Source organism: Nuphar pumila, chromosome 11 (genome assembly GCF_984573655.1).
Source record: "Nuphar pumila chromosome 11, dmNupPumi1.hap1.1, whole genome shotgun sequence".
In the NCBI taxonomy this organism is placed as follows: Eukaryota; Viridiplantae; Streptophyta; class Magnoliopsida; order Nymphaeales; family Nymphaeaceae; genus Nuphar; species Nuphar pumila.
The window spans coordinates 92938624-92955510 of record NC_143259.1 but is presented as its reverse complement, the minus strand read 5'-3'; the positions used below and the strand labels follow the sequence as shown (position 1 = coordinate 92955510).

At 37.2% G+C, this 16887-nt stretch overlaps 1 protein-coding gene across 2 annotated transcripts in view; it reads left to right on the top strand.

Moving 5' to 3' along the window:
* The window catches only part of LOC149822510 (putrescine-binding periplasmic protein-like protein), a 175184-nt gene that overhangs the window by 41088 nt on the left and 117209 nt on the right, over positions 1–16887 (top strand). For both annotated transcript variants that reach the window (XM_089981598.1, XM_089981597.1), the window contains exon 2: positions 11182–11336. In XM_089981598.1, the coding sequence (XP_089837724.1) occupies positions 11182–11336 (155 nt within the window). The remainder of the gene's footprint in view (positions 1–11181; positions 11337–16887) is intronic.

The following is a 16887-nucleotide window of genomic DNA, read 5'->3' as shown; positions in this document are numbered from 1 at the left end:
CATAGTCGTGCCAAGCACATTGAGATAGATCAACATTTTGTGAGACAAAAGGTTGAAGAAAAGGAGATCGAGCCTGAATTTGTTAACACTGAAAGACAAGTTGCAGACATTCATAAAAGGCTTGACCAAGGATCGTTTTTGGACACTTAAAGGCAAGTTCATGGTTCAAAACCATGATCAACTTGAGGGGGGGTGAAAAAGTCTATTTGTCTATGTATTCTTTACTTGTATTTGTTATTTTGTATTTCGGGTCTGGATAATATATCAGACCCGACCCATACTGTAAACAAAAGATATATATATACATGTTTTAGGTCACAATTTCAGTATTGAAAATCGTGATAGCTGCAACTCCTTTCTTTTTCATCTCTCTTTTCACGTGAGTACAGATCCTAGTGAAATCTGACAGTGTATGCATTAGGCAGATTTGGTCCAGATCTACTATATAGATGATTGCTTGAATTGTGAATTCAGATCTGTCCTATTGTTGGCTCTATAAGAATTTTATGCATAGTTGAATTAGTACAGGAATTTGATCATGTTTAAGATTGATGTATGCATTTTTTTGAAATGATACGTAAACATGACTTTGATTGATACATAAACATAACTTTGATTTGATTGACTTGCAATTGTACATATCATACGCATAAATCTAAAATTTATTTGATGTTTGCATAAATATGATCATATGCATGGAATTGATTATGTTAATGTGTTCTGCGAGCATTGATTGGCATGCATATGCGTTTGGCCTCATGTGTATTCATTTCGTGTGTTTGACTGTGCATTGTGAACATGTTTTGAAACAATGAATGTTGCATGTTCACTGAAATTTTGCAAAAGATGCATAAATCACTTTTAAGGTGTATGGGTCGTCATATATGAACCACTGCGGGCCGTGTAGGCCAGCAGCATGTGTTGCTCCAATTATTATTGATTTTATTTATTCATTGTAAAATTTATTTATGAAAATTTAATGGTTTTTCAAAATTAATTGCACTGTTAAATTGAGCGGGTCAGGGCTCGAAATTGGTTTTGCATGTTGATTTACAAAATTGTTTTTTGTGTAAAGAACTTGAAAGTATTTAAAAAGGTAAAAGAGACCAAACAGTGTAATCAATTTCTTCTTGATGTCCCTTCCACTATTGAAAATCTTGGATGACGGTCTTGGGGGACTGTGATGATACTAAAACTCAGTGTGCGATTGTGTCTCTGAACCTGATATGGTGGTTCACCTCCCGACCACAGTTTTAGGAGATTCAACTACTTTGCCTGGGGGTGGTGGTGGTGTTGACTCAGCTGTAGTTATTAGTATACTAGGAAAGTGGCAAAAATAGATGCTGATTTTTTTCAATGTTTCGTCATTAAATGTTAATTTCTAATGTTTTGATAGATGGTGTTGATTCCTGATATCGGTCGAAGAACAAGTGTGAAACCCAATAATAAAATACAAATTGTGTGTTAAATTACAATTGAAAACCTAACTTGGGTTTTGGAATTTGTGCCAATTTTGAGTATCTACGGATTTAAGGAAAAATGGAAACTAAACTTGTATGCATTTAATAGGTACATGCATCCAAGAGCAACTCTGATAAATAACTTAATACGTTATTCATGCATGTGCATTGAATCATGCATATTTACTGTTCATCATTAGTTCATTCATTCATGCTTATTTTGTTTCGCATGATATTTGTTATTGTATGATATTTGGTTAAATGCTTGAATAATAAATTGATTGTGGTAAGTTGTTATTTGTGATATTCATCTAAAATTTATGCATGAATTTGGTTTATGTTATTTTCTTTATTGTTGAATTTTTAGATGAATTCATATAAAGGACTTTGGTTCTTACCTGTTTTCTTAAAACTTTTTTACAGGCTCATATGCTCAGTGATGTCTTGACTAGCTGACTGGAGACTTCAGGCTTTGTGACTGGTGTTTAGTTTTCTGACAGTGACTCATATTAAGATAGACGATTTTTTGGTGTCTTAGACCATTTGATATTTTATTAAATTAATAAAGTTTGAATTATTCTTCTTTGATTCATTGCACAATTTGGTTTGTGGTGTCGTATATTAAATTTGTGAGGCCCCGGATCTTTTGGGTTAGTTTTCATAATTGTTTTTAATTTTTTTTCACTATTTTACGAGGGTCAGTTAGGGTCATTACAATAGTGATATTTTGAAATTATCTCCTAATAATGACAATTTAGTTGAGAACTCTTCTCAAAATATAGAAGTCTATACTCGACATAAGCAAAAAAACCATGTGCTTATGAAAAATATTCCTAAGATCTCCCCATAGATGAATCACCCAATCAAGATGTAGTGCACATAACACTTAGGAGATCTAATAGAGTTTCCATTTCACCAAATAGGTTGTCATATGAATCCTTTTTATTGAACTATAGAGCTTGCTTGCTAACTCTTCGTTCCTACCATGAGCCCTCTCATTATAATGAAGCAAAAAACTGGCCCCATTGGATTGATGCTATGAATGTCGAGTTGGAAGCTCTTCGTAAGTCTCATACGTGGGAGATATTGAATTTACCTTTAGAAAAGAAACCTATAGGATGTATATGGGTATTTAAGGTTAAAACTAATTGTGATGCTATGTCACATGGGTGCAGGTGTGGGGGTACGACACTTTAAAAAAACTTGGGTGCGGGGGTGCGACAAAAACAATATATATATATATATATATATTATATAATTTTAAAGTTTTATCAGTTAACAACATTAACACTAATGAAATAAAAAACAATTTTCACAATATCATCAAATCAATTCATCATCATGAATGCAATAAATCAAATTAACAATCTACAATTCTATTCTACATCATAAAAACCAACACCACAATTATAAAAACCTCCCTGTCCTCCCTCTTTGTGCAGGGGAGGGGCCGAACCCCCTCCCTGTGCTCTCTGTTGGCAGGGGAGGGGCTGAGCCCCTCCCTGCGCTCTCTGTGTGCAGGGGAGGGGCCAAGCCCCCTTCCTGTCCTCCCTCTTTGTGCAGGGGAGGGGTCGAGCCCCCTCCCAGTCCTCCCTCTTTGTGTAGGGGAGGGGTCGAGCCCCCTCCCTACGCCCTCTTTGTGCAGCCCCCTTCCTGCGCCCTCTTTGTGAAGGGGAGGGGTCGAAGAGGAGAGCAGAGCGAGTCGGATAGGAGGAGAGCAGAGGGAGTCAGAGAGGAGTGTACCTGAGGAAGAAAGGTTCGACGGAGCGGTTGGCAGCAACGTCGGGGTCCGACGGAGGTCGATCGACGTCGGCTTCAGGAGGAGAGGTCGGGAGGATTAGGGCAAAAATTTTTTGCCCTAATCCTCCCCTCCACAACATATTTCATCGGGTGATTTTTTTTTAAAATCTAAAAATTGGACACAAATGACCCTGGGTGCGTTGACCGCACCCAAGGTTGGGTTGACCGCACTAGGTGCCGCACGCGCACCCGCGTCGCGTCGATGAGGGTGCGACACCCGGTTTGCCGAGTCCCTGTGACATAGCTGTGATTGAACTTTAGAGAGATATAAAGCTAGGTTAGTTGCCAAAGGTTACTCATAAGAATATAAGATTGATTATAAAGAGACCTTTGCACTCGTAGCTAGAGTGACTAGTGTTAGAACCCTAATAGCTATTGCATCCATTCAAAAATGACTTATTTACCAATTAGATATGAAAAATGTTTTTCTCAACAGAGAAGTTAATGAAGAAGTTTACATGGATCCTTCGTCGGGGTTTGATATTGAAAAGAGAAAAACTCTAAAACTAAGAAAAACTCTAAGTGGTCTTAAACAAGCCCCTAAGGCTTGGTATGACAGATTTAGTACTATTATAATTAATTTGGGTTTTCAATCTTGTTATACTAACACTGCTCTTTGCCAAGAATACATGCACAAATATTGTTATATTGTTGTTGTATGTAGATGATATGCTAATTACAGAAAATGACAAAAAGGGTGTAAAACCCGAGATTTTTATTAGAAAATATTTCAAATTTTTCAATTTGGGCCTAGATCCACATTACGGATCCAGGACCCATAAAGGGGGGTAATTAGGATTTATTTATTTGAAATCTTGATTTAATGGTAATAATAGATAAATGAAATTTTTTCTATTTTAAAATTTTAATTTAATTCGAGGATCCACAATGGATCCATTTGGATCCACTTGTGGACCCATTTTGTTTTGGGGCAGGGTTACGGGTCCCGGGTTTGGACCCGAGCCCCACCCCAAATAACAGCCCTTTTAGAACAGAAAGGGCAACCCGATAAGGGTTGCCCGATAAATCCTAACACAAAAAGGAAAGGGGGGGAAGGGGGGGTTACGCAGGGCGTAACCGACCTCCCCCATCTCGGCAAAAAAAAGGAGGGACCTGGGGCCGATAAAGGAGGGGAGTGGAGAGGGGGTCTCGCCCTCTTCACTCAGCCTCATCTCTCTCCACTCAGTCTCTCTCTTTCTTTCCTCCCGTCTCTCTCTGTCGCTCTCTCTCTCTGTCGAGTTGGGTGTGCATCGGAGAGGTGGAAGTCGCCGGCGAACTGCGGCAAACAACAGCCACAGTCCCTTCTTCACGGCAGCAGCATGGAGCGACAACAGCCGACCGTGCCTACGCGCCTCCAGCCTTCGATCGCCGGGAAACCCATCGGAAACAGGTACGGTGCTTCTTGGATTTCGGGGAAGGAATCGAACAAGGGTTCGATTCCGTGTGATGATTTGAGATGGGTTCTTGGCAAACCCTTTCCTGGGGCTATTTTTTTTCTCAAGAATCATGGGTTTTCAGTTTTTTTCGATTACTGGGGAGAATACCTTTGATTTCGTGAAAATCCAAATACGTTATGGGGTGTTTGGATTTGTTATTGAAAAAGAGGTTTGGGTAATAACCATACCCAGGTTTCAGATTTCTGTTTTTCTATGTATTAGATGCTTTGGCTCTGTTAGAATAGGCGTGAACAAATTTTTTTTTGAGCTGATGTTGTCGATGGGTAGGGTGCTAATGAGATACGTAAATTTCTAGTAATAAGTTTCTGTTGAATGTGCATGTTTTGTGGGACAAAAGAAATCCGTGGTTCTATAACTAAAAGCTAATGTATGCATACTTCATTTGACACTTTTGGTTTAGTATTGCTACCTGTGAGCAGGAACTGTACAACAATTCTCATTCGGGTGTACTGAGTTTTTAGAAATAATCTAGAGGTGTGCCCTAAGACAGGATGATATGGTTGCTCATGTATATAATACTTAACCTGTATTATATACATACTTTTAAATTGTAGATTTGGCATTGGAAATACATTTTAAATTTTTCAGCTCTAGCACGATCTTAACATTTACTGTTGGTGGTATGAGTTTTGACAGCAGCTAGTATGGATTGAGTTCAATGACAGTGAAATTTTTCATGCACTGATCGTAATCAAGTTCTGTTTTGAACCCAAGAAATGCAGGGAGTCTTGTTCTGTTGAGTACAGGGCAGAAAATCCTTCGGTTCCTTTCCTCTTTCCTTGATGATATTAAATAGCATTGTTAATGTAAATAGCCAGAAAGATGTTGATAGGGCTGCAAAGCCCATTCTGTTCCTTAGCCTCCTGCAGGATTGTGAGGATCAGTAGCACATACTGCTACTGCTATCATGCTTTGGCCTTATGTTTACATACAGTTTTCTGGTCTTATATAATAATTTCATTTGTGTCTTGAGATGATATATTCATGATGATAAGAGTTAGATTCTTAAGATGAACTTGAACTACAAATCAGGTTGTTGGGAACTGCATTGGGTACCCCCTAAATTAAACAACCTGTTTAAGATAATAAGATGCTAGATCGATGTCGAGTTAAATGTATCACAGGTTCCATTCTGTTTTAAATTCAGAATTTGGGTATAAATCATTCTAAGAAACTCTGGGTTCTGTCATTAAACCAGAATTTGTATTATAATAGAAAGACTATGCTAATGTATCAGTTATATCAAATATATTCCTGTGTGATTATTAATTGATATTCAACCTGAATACATATGTCTTAGTTACCTGTTATCAGACTTGAGTTCTATTCATTTTCTTAACTATTGGAATCAAGTTAATCCAAGTTCATGTGGTCATGTATGGTCTTACACAGTCTTATATCATTGAAAGCATGTATATTTTTGAAGAATGTCCTGATTTCTATTAGAAGGGCTGATTTCCATATGTTTCCATAAGTTAGCTAAATGATGTTATTCAGACTTCCTATTTTCATAAATGAATATACAAAATCCTAAACCATTAAAACATGAATAGTGTAATACACTGCTGCTAGGTTCATGAACGGTTAAAGTCCGATAGAATCTTGCATGCATTACCTAATGTGATGTTGTAGGCTGTCTATTGACATAAGATGGTGCTTGAGTGTGGTTAAGCTCAAAGTTTGTAAGATGTAGCGTGGGATCATTGCAACATAGCCTGAAAATTTCAGTTATGTGTAATAGTGCTCATGTCACATGGTTTAGGGAGGATGGACACCTAAAACTGAAATTTTATATATAATGTATCTTGCTTGGATGTCTCTAGCTGAACATTATATTTTTGTCTAGAATCCATGTGTTACTTAAAAGCTGGTGTATTGGATTGTATGGAAACACTTGTCATGGAGGTTTATGCTTTCATTTGACTGTTATGATTATGGTACTCATGAGTGTGAGCATGATTCAGTTATTATTAATTTCTTCTTGAACCTGTACGCTTGATTTATATGTGAAATTGCACATGTACACTCATACACTTAAAGAAACCAGGGATTGGTTAATACCCATATGTGATGTAGGTAACACACACATATTGAAAATGCATATGAATGAACTATGACATGCATATGTTTATGATCGCATGAGTGCATTATGCTTTTGGCATTTTGGCTTAGTGTTATAAATAAAACACTACTTTTGTTTTGTGATGTGATGCCTCAATGGCCTAAATGGACCATCATCGGCCTGAAGAGCCGTGGGTTGGGTTTTCTTTTATATATGTTTTTAGCTGAATCACTTAAACCACATATGATGGTTTGGCACATTACTACACTGTTCTAATGGTTTATACGGGCTGGAGTCCTGAATGGTTTCCGCAAGGGAGGATGCGGGTTTTTTCACTTTACTTTTGCATATTGTGTTGCAAACTTAAGGAATGGAATTAAATAAAAATATAATGAATAAGAACAATGTAATATACCTTCTGGGATATCTCATGTGGAGTATGAGAATCTTAGTTATTCGGTCTTGGGGAGACTGTGAGGATACAAAAAACTCCGTGTGCGTTGTTGCTCCTGAACCCGATATTGAGGTTCTTCTCCTGGCCACGGTTTTAGGGAGAGCCCGCCACTTTACCCGGGAGTGGTGTGTTAGTCACAACTGTGAGTTTATGGTACCAAAGAAGTGGCACTTGTGGGCGTGGGGTGTCTCTTGTGTCCCCGACATTAGATGTGGAGGTGTAATGTTCCGATGGATGGTGCTGTTTCCTGATATCGGTCGAGGGCTAAGTTGGAACCCTGTAATAAAATACAAATTGTGTGTTAAGCTACCCTGGGAACCTACTTGACCTCGGGGTTTGTACCCGTTTGGTGTATCCGCGGGCCACAATAATTAAAAAGAGGAACTTAAAGATGTGTGCATCTAATAGGGCATGCATATGGAAATATGGAACTTAAATGAAAGATAACAGAAGAAATCATACATTGCACATAATCATGCATTTTTCTGTTATGCATTAGATCATGCATGTTTGAATCATTCTTGATATCATGACATCATTTGGTGGTAGCATATGATTTACTTTGTGAAATCATGCTGAAAGGTTTGATTATTTAGTTATTGATATATGACACTGCTTTAATGTTCTTGACTGGTGAGTATATGCAATTATTGGTAGTTATGAACATTTAAATGCTGCAAATTTTATATCTGTACTCACTCAACTCACTGCATGAAATCGTATCCATGTTCTTTCTCTCACCTGTTTCTTTAGAAGTAGCTGCGCTCAGAATTTCGGTTCTGACACCCTACTTTGTTGGTTTTTCACAGGTAATGGTGAACAGTGAAGTTGGACATGCATTTGGGGATGGATGAGTTATACTTGGGCTTGTCAGCTTCAGTAGAGGATATATTGGCTCTTTCTTTTGTCATTCAGTTCTTTTAAATTCTGCAATTGTTACTTTACTTTCAGTTGAAGAAAACCTTGTCTTTGAAATTTTCTTACTCATTAATAAAAGAGTTTTAGTTGGTTGATATGGATGATAATTGCAACTTCGTTTGTGGTGGATGGGCTATCCAATGAAAAGTGGAACTGTGAGGACCCCAGATCTCTGGGAAGGTTTCCGCAACTCTTAGAAAAAAAAAATTTTCCGCATTTTCAAAGGGGATGAGTTGGGGTCGTTACAAAGGGAGTTAGTGAAATTAAAACTATTTTAATTTTTTTTTTATATGTCTGATCTAGGTTTTTTGAGGTACTTTCTAGGTATTGAAGTAACTTACTCACCCATAGGCTATGTTCTGTTACAAATGAAGCTTGTCGCTGACATTTGTGCTAAGTCAGAGATTTCAGATGACAAGAAGGTAGAGGCTCTTGAGGTGTGGTCAATGCAAAATTGAGACTTGAAGATGAAACATTACTTGAAGATCCTACTCCATATCAATAGCTGATCGGATTTCTCATCTACCTGTCAATCACTAGACCGGATATAACTCATGCAATTCATGCAACTAGTGAATTCAAGCATGATCCAACTATTGTGGACATGAGTGCAGTGTTGAAGATTGTTAGATACATTAAAAACTCAATTACTAAAGTGCTTTTCTTATCATGTTCTTCCTCTTTAGATTTACTTGCCTATACTAATGCATATTGGGGAGAAAATCCTAATGATAGAATTTTCACCACTGAGTTATGTGTCTTTTTAGGTGACTTTAATTTCTTGGAGATGCAAGAAGCGACAAAAGGTCTCATTATCCTATATTGAAGCTAAGTCTCGTGCAATGACTACGACAACAATGGAGCTAGTGTAGCTAAGAAATCTTTTCAAAGACATGAGAGTTGTTATCTCGAAACCCTCAAAATTGTGTTGCGATAACAAGCGTGCAATCTACATTGCAAGCAATCATACCTTCCATGAGCATACAAAGCACATTGAGATGGACTACCATTATGTACGTGATGAATATCTAAAGGGAACTATCGAGTTGCTGTAGTACTGGCTTGCTGATTTCGTCACCAAAGCACTTCCTGTGCCCCCAATTTATTTTTCTCCTCAACAAACTTTCGATGATCCCACCATAAGTTTGAGGGACAATGTTAAAATGTGTGTATATATATATATATATATATATATATATATATATATATATTGTCCCTCAAGGGCATTTTGGTCATTTCACTCATATAATTAGGGACTGTCCACTAGGGACCGCACAATCTTTTTACGGTATTTATTTTTGTGTCTTTTTCATTTTGTGTAATGGCTTTACGGTCTTTTGACTATAGAGTCGTTGGGATAGCTCCCAATGGCTATAAATATAACCCTTGGGAGCTCCCCAAGGCCCATTTGGCTCTATATATAGGGGTTTCCCCCCCTCCTTTGTATGATGCTTTTCCTAAGCATTTGTTGTCTGATAAGATTTATATTTTTAATGTGTTTCTCTTTTTGCTCTTTGAAGCCCTTGTATGCACTTTGTGCTTGTCTAGTGCCTTAATGCCTTTGTATTGTCCCTTAGTGGACTTGTATTTGTGATTGTGCACATTGTATTTTTGCTTTCCGCTTGTTTCATTACAATATCTGACCAGTCATTCCCAGAGTTTTTGGAAGTACTTCTAATATGTGTACCATAGTCACTTCCGTCAATCTAGAAGCGGCAAGGGTAGCAGGTCCAGAGAGATACAAATTGCCATTGGAATATTAATATTGGGAACATTCAATTCAACAAAAGGCTTATAGATGCTCTGATGCTGTCTAAAAGATTGTATGTTTCTACTGATAATTTTATAAACATTTAGCAATCTTTTTAGGTATACCCACTAATAGATATATTAATCTTGTTTTTCTTTTCTCATCTCCTTTCTTGTAGTGACCCTATTATTATACCTAAGACCAATTATGAAACAAATGGCTATAAAGAGCCTAATGTTATCGTTACATAATTTCTTGATAGACTCATCCAAGAGGTTCACTCAAGGTGGAGCTAGATTCCAATCAGTTGCCTGAGCCAAATCATGCACAACATTCAGGTATGTCACTTTACTTGAGTTTTACTTCCTCATCACTTTTTCTCCAATGAACTTTTTTCACCAAATCTCATACGATTTGGTTGTAGTTGGAACAATTCCAAATTCGTTAACAGTTGGGTCATGTGAATAAATGGATAGAGTCATAGACGTATAGTCACATGTGGAGCTTCAATCATATAGAGAGATAAAATGTCACATTGAGTGGTATAGGGCCACAAACGAGGCACATGTAGTACTTGATGACATGCATGTAGTGGACTTTTTTCATGTTTCAAAGGTTTAGTTGGTTTCCGAAGTATTTATGACAGAAAACAGATGGTTTTGTTGAATCTGGTAGGGTGAAACTCGTAGTTAAAGGCTATAACCTGAAATTTGGTGGACTTTGCTAAAGCATTTGTCGCTACAAATATCTGTTATTTGATCATTTTTGGACGTGACCGCTACTCATCATTGGAAATCAATAATGTGTATAATGACTTGCTAAGGCAGCCTATATGTAGCATCTTCATAGTAAAGTGGATCTGTTATTATTGAGCAATGAATGACCTTGTGATTTCAAGGAAGTGGTTGCTAATGCCATGTTTGCTTGATTTAATTGGGGCGGACATATTATGTTGTTGAATGTGACATATCAGATATTTCTCATCTCGTTTCATACACATGCCACCTTCGTCTTCTTCTGTGCATGTGTTGTGTTTTGGTTTAAAGCTCCTGAAGGCTATGAATATTGCACTCTAACACCATTGCAATTTGTGTATGGATTAAAATGAGTGAAGTTTTTCTAATTGAAAAAATATAACATTGTCACTTCATTGTTTTACTCAATAGATATAGGTGCAGGAGGGTAAAATGATCTCATATATCAAGCAGTAATTAGTGATACACTTTTGGTTACTCTTTTTACTACACGTATAGCGACTGATGTTTTGCTCTTATAAGCAGATGGTCATACTCTTGAAAGCAACTCTGATGTTGTTGGAGCTGCTGACGATCAGTTGAAGTCTGCATTTGAAAAGTGGAAGTCTAAGACGTATGCACTGACCGTGCCTCTCAGAATCATTGCACTTCGTGGATCTATACCACCTGCATGGATTAAGGTATGATGCATCCTGAAATATTTTGATCATCATTCATAGATCCTTTCTAACTTTTAATAACTTCCATTTCATTGGTGGTCATGCCAGTGAATCCTTGTTTTATCACAACATGGAACAACTATATCATTGGAACATAAAGTACTGAACTTTAACATCATTTGATTGGTAAGCTTAAGTGCAGAACAAGCACATATTTGTGGATGTACAAGATTTCCAGCTTTTGAAAGTATTATGTCTTTAGGAGGTGAAAGGGTTTTCAAAGTGTCTTATTGTATCTTTACTATAAATATTTCTTGCTACTTGGTTGCAATTTTCATACATTTCCCAGCATAAGATGATAGAGGTGATGTTTTGGTGACTGGAAAGGGTCCCATTCTTTAAATCATTCATTGTTAATAGCAACCGAGTCAAGGTAGATGCATGTTGTTGTTAAAATATGTATATATATATATATATATACATATACCTATGTCACATGGGTGCGGGTGCGGGTGCGACACGGGTGCGGCGCAATTTCAAAAAATTTGGACACGAGGACTCGGCTATATATATATTAAAAAAATATATATATATATATATTAAAAAAAAATATATATATATATATATATCTATATATATATAAGACTCGGTCAAAGTTGTGCCCATTAGGGGACAGGTGATGAGTTGTGAAGGCATTCTGTACACTTTCTTCATACAGGAATAATTCACTTTTGGACACTTTCTTCATACACTGTAATAATTCACTTTCTTCATACAGAAAAAAACCACAAAAACTTGAGTTGTGCCCATTCTGTACTTAAAACTTGAAAGTGTACATGTTTTTTAGTTGTGATGGGTTTTTTTCCTTACAGCTGTAGCCCAGAAAATTTAAAAAAAAAATAAAAAAAAAAAAAAAATTTCCAAAAAATGGACCAAAATGACCCTGGGTGCGTTGACCACACCCAGGGTCGGGTTGACTGAGTCCGAGCCGCACCCGTGTCCGCACCCGTGTCGGTGCGTGTCGACGCGGGTGCGGCGACCTTGGAGCCGAGTCCGTGTGACATAGACATATACTTATATATATACATTCGTATATATATAAGTATATATATACATATATGTATATATATACAGTTTTCTTTTTAGTGAAATACCCGATAGGGGTATTCTTGTAAAACCACAATGTATTTTTCCTTTTTACTTTTTTCCTTTTTTCTTTTTCTTTTTTTACTTTTTTTTCTTTTTATTTTTCTACTTTTTGTAAGACCACAAGGGCCCCACTCTTGTAGTCGTTGGGGCCCCAACGACTACAAGGGAGCCCCCTTGTGGTCCCTTCTTTTAGCCTCCCTCCTCTATAAATAGAGGAGGTATTCTCCTCTTGTAAGCATGGGGTTTTCACCCTTCTCTTCCTTTCTTCAATAAATCCAACTTATGACTTGAAGTCATTTTCTACTTTTGAGAGTTTTGTGTGTGCACTTATAGTGTTTGTGTTCTTGGTTCTTAAGGTCACTCTTAAAGAGTGCTTTTTACTCCTTTGGAGCTTCCGCCTCTTTTCATTACATGGTATCAAAGCTCGGTTGGTGATTGGGCTTCTCTTTATTATCTTGGAACGTGTGCCTCTCAAATTTTGAGAAGAAAGGAAGGATTTGGTGCCGATGGAACATGATTCTAAAGTGGAACTTTCTTATAAGCTAAATGGGTCCAACTATCTCATGTGGGCCTCCACGATGGAAAATTATCTAAGAGGTAAGAAACTTTGGGGTTATGTTATGGGAACTACTCCCGAACCCTCTCTTGTTCTCACTAAAATCGAAAATAAGATTGAAAAAGCTTTAGATGGCGATGAGCGCATCAAAGCTATCAATGACTATCAATCCAAAGTTGAGGATTGGGAAAGTAACCATGCCAAAATTTTGGCATGGTTTATGAACAATGTTGACCTTAAAAATTGTGCTAATATTGCCAAATTTAGAAGGTCCAATGAGGCATGGTTTTTTCTTAAGGGTATGTATACCCAAAAGGATCTTGCTCGACAAATTTTTTGTCAAGAAAAAATCCGTTCACCAAACAAATGGATATGAGTGTCCACGACTATTTTAGCTCTCGAACCCCTCTTTGGGATGAACTTGCTCTTCTTGAGCCTAAATGGGTGGCTCCGGAAGATATTGAATTAAGAAGGGAACAAATTGAAAATGAGCACTTCTTTCAATTTCTTCATGGTCTTCGCCCGGAATTTGAACAAGTTAGGGCATCTCTTCTCCATAGAAGCAAAGCCTTACCTATTGAAGATGCCCTCGCCGAAATATGCCAAGAAGAAACTCGACTTGGCTTAAGCATTAAGAATGATGAAGTTTTGGCCGTTACTAGGCCCGGATCAAATGTTAAAGTCTATAGACCTCCTCACTTCAACAAAAATAGTAATGGGCCTAGAAAGGGAATAATATGCCATTATTGTAATGAACCAGGACACATTAGACCGGTTTGTCCCAAACTTAAAGGAAAAGTAGCCGCGGTTGGAGAAAATTCTCCAAGGAAGGAAGAAAAAAATGCCAAAGAGGGAGATATCAAAGAGACTCTTAATCACATCTCCGAAGTTCTCCAACATCTTCTCAAGACTTCTTCCTCAACATCCGGAGCCGCCATCGCCTATTCTTTATCACCTCCAGGTATGTGGATACTAGACTCCGGTGCTTCTTTTCATATGACATCTCATAAAAACTCTCTTTCAAATGTGTTTTCCGAACCCATATCCTCTTATGTTTCAACGGCCGATGGAACATCATTGAAAATTGAAAGTATTTGAACGCTTGATTTTAAAAATTCTCAAAATTTTTTCGTTCCTAAAGTAAGAATCGTTCCAAAAATTAATTTAAATCTTTTTTCAGTTTCTCAAATCACCGATCATGGATGTCAAGTCTCTTTCTCACCTAAAAATCTCCAGTCAAGGAAGCTGATTGGGCAAGGCCATAGAAGGGGTGATCTCTATTTTATGGACTTTTTGTCTCTTCCATCTAAATCTTCTTGCAATCTTAAAAAAGACAAAAGTATTGGAATTTGGCATGAGACTTGGTCATTCAAATTTTGTAAAAATGTCTCTTTTTCCGTTTTTGAACAATACTTGTAAAGACAATCACATGACTTGTAAAGATTGCATTTTTGGGAAATCTAAAGCTACTTCATTTCCTCGAAGAAGTTACTTTACCACTCGGCCATTTGAACTTGTTCATTCCGATGTGTGGGGACCTTCCCCTATTTTGTCTAAAGGTGGATTTTTGTATTATGTAGTCTTTATTGATGACTTCACTCGATTCACGTGGATTTACTTCCTAAGTCGCAAATCCGAAGTTTTCTCCTTTTTTAAAGAATTCCATGCAATGGTTAAAAATCAATTTTTGGGAAATCTATCTATTCTTAGGTCCGATTCGGGAGGCGAATATTTGTCCAATGATTTTCAAAGCTATTTAAAAGAAAATGGAATTTGTCATCAACGTTCTTGTCCCAACACTCCGCAACAAAATGGTCTTGCGGAAAGAAAGCATAGACACATAATAGAAACTACAAGAACGTTATTAATTTCAAAAAATATCCCCAAATCCTTTTGGGCCGAAGCGGTTCTAACCTCAACGTATCTTATCAATAGAACCCCTTCTTCCTCTTTGAAAAATCTTTCTTTTGATCACCTTTCCCCATAAGTCTAGGTTCTAACAACACACAATAATCAAAACAAAACAACTAACACACATATTTGATTTTTGAAAACATGTGTTCCTGGATCTCCTTGATACTTGTATGACCACTTCAATAGATTCTAATAGGTAAAGGCCTTTCACGAATATACCTGAGCTAGCACTTTAGGTACACACAAGCAAGATATCCAACTTTCAGGGTCCACGACCAATATACCGTTAGTACTCCTGGTATGAGTGAGAGGATTTGAAGATCTAAAGAGAAGGATAAAATATTTCAAAAACCCATGCAAACAAAACATTGAAAAACTTTACATTATGTCTCTCGATTATAAAAGACTAAGGATTTTTGGATGTAAATGATTTGTTTTAACTCACAAAAATGATAAACTTTCGCCTAGGACTATTGAATGTATTTTTTTGGGATATGACGAAAACCAAAAAGGTTATAGATGTTTTGACATACTAAAAAACAAACTTTATATCTCAAAAGATGTCACATTCCTAGAAGAAGAAAATGGTTTTTCGCACCAACCAAATAAAAATATTGATTATTCCTTTTTATTTGACTTATTGCCTCAAGAAAACATCATAGATGATCATATTGATCCTAGTGAACCCCTTGGTGAAAATCATTTTGAACATCCAAATGATGATCAAAACTTAGAAGAAAATGTTTCAAGACAAATACAAGTCTACTCTAGAAGGAATGAAAGAAATTCTCCTTGTGCCCTTGAAATTTTTTCTCAAAGTGAGTCAATCGAAAAGACCTCTCAAAGAAAATCAAATCGGATTTCCAAAATACCCAATAGATTTGTTTCTTATGATTCTTTTTCTCCTAACTATCGAGCATGCCTACTTGCTCTTCACTCCTTTCATGAACCATCTCATTACAATGATGCTAAACAATATGCTCATTGGAATGAAGCTATGGAACTAGAACTTAATGCTCTTGAAAGGGTGCAAACTTGGAAAATCATTGATCCTCCCATTGACAAGAAACCCATTGGATGTAGATGGGTTTTTAAAGTAAAAACTAAGAGTGATGGTTCATTGGAAAGATATAAGGCTAGGTTGGTAGCCAAGGGATATGCCCAAGAGTATGGGGTAGATTATAATGAAACTTTTGCCCCAGTTGCTCGAATGACTAGTGTTCGAGCTCTTATTGCTATAGCCTCTGTTAAAAAATGACCAATCTTTCAACTTGATGTCAAAAATGCTTTTTTAAATGGTAATTTAAATGAAGAAGTTTATATGGAACCGCCTCCAGGTATGAATTTAAATGAAAAAATTTTGAAATTAAAAAAGGCTTTATATAGACTTAAGCAAGCTCCTAAAGCTTGGTATGATAGGTTTAGTAATGTATTAATCAATTTTGGATTTTCTTCTTGCTATACTGACTCCGCCTGTGTAGTTATACACTGCCGGTCCCAAGCCCGGATAAAGGAGGAGGGTTGCGGTAGGCCTGTGACAGCCAGCATAAAAACTTTGTCATATCCTATGAAAATGAACCAATATGAGAATTTCGTTGGGGCGTTCCCTACTGAGCGACGCGCTGTACTCTCTAGGCCCGGAGGCAGTGATAAATGTGCAAGGGTTGCTAGGTCGTCGCCCAGAAGCGACGCGTCACACCGGCGCCCGGGTGTGGTGTCAAATAGGCAAGGGTTCCCTCACTTTGTTGGACGGGTGGGGGTAAAGAAGTTTGTCCAAGACCATAAAATTAGGTTAGCCACTTGGAACATAGGGTCTTTAACTGGTAAGTTGGTAGAGTTAGTAGATGTTATGTGTAGGAGAAAGATTGATATTTTATGTCTTCAAGAGATCAAATGGGTAGGTGAGAAAGCTAAAGTGATAGAACCTTGGGGATATAAGATTTGGTATACAGG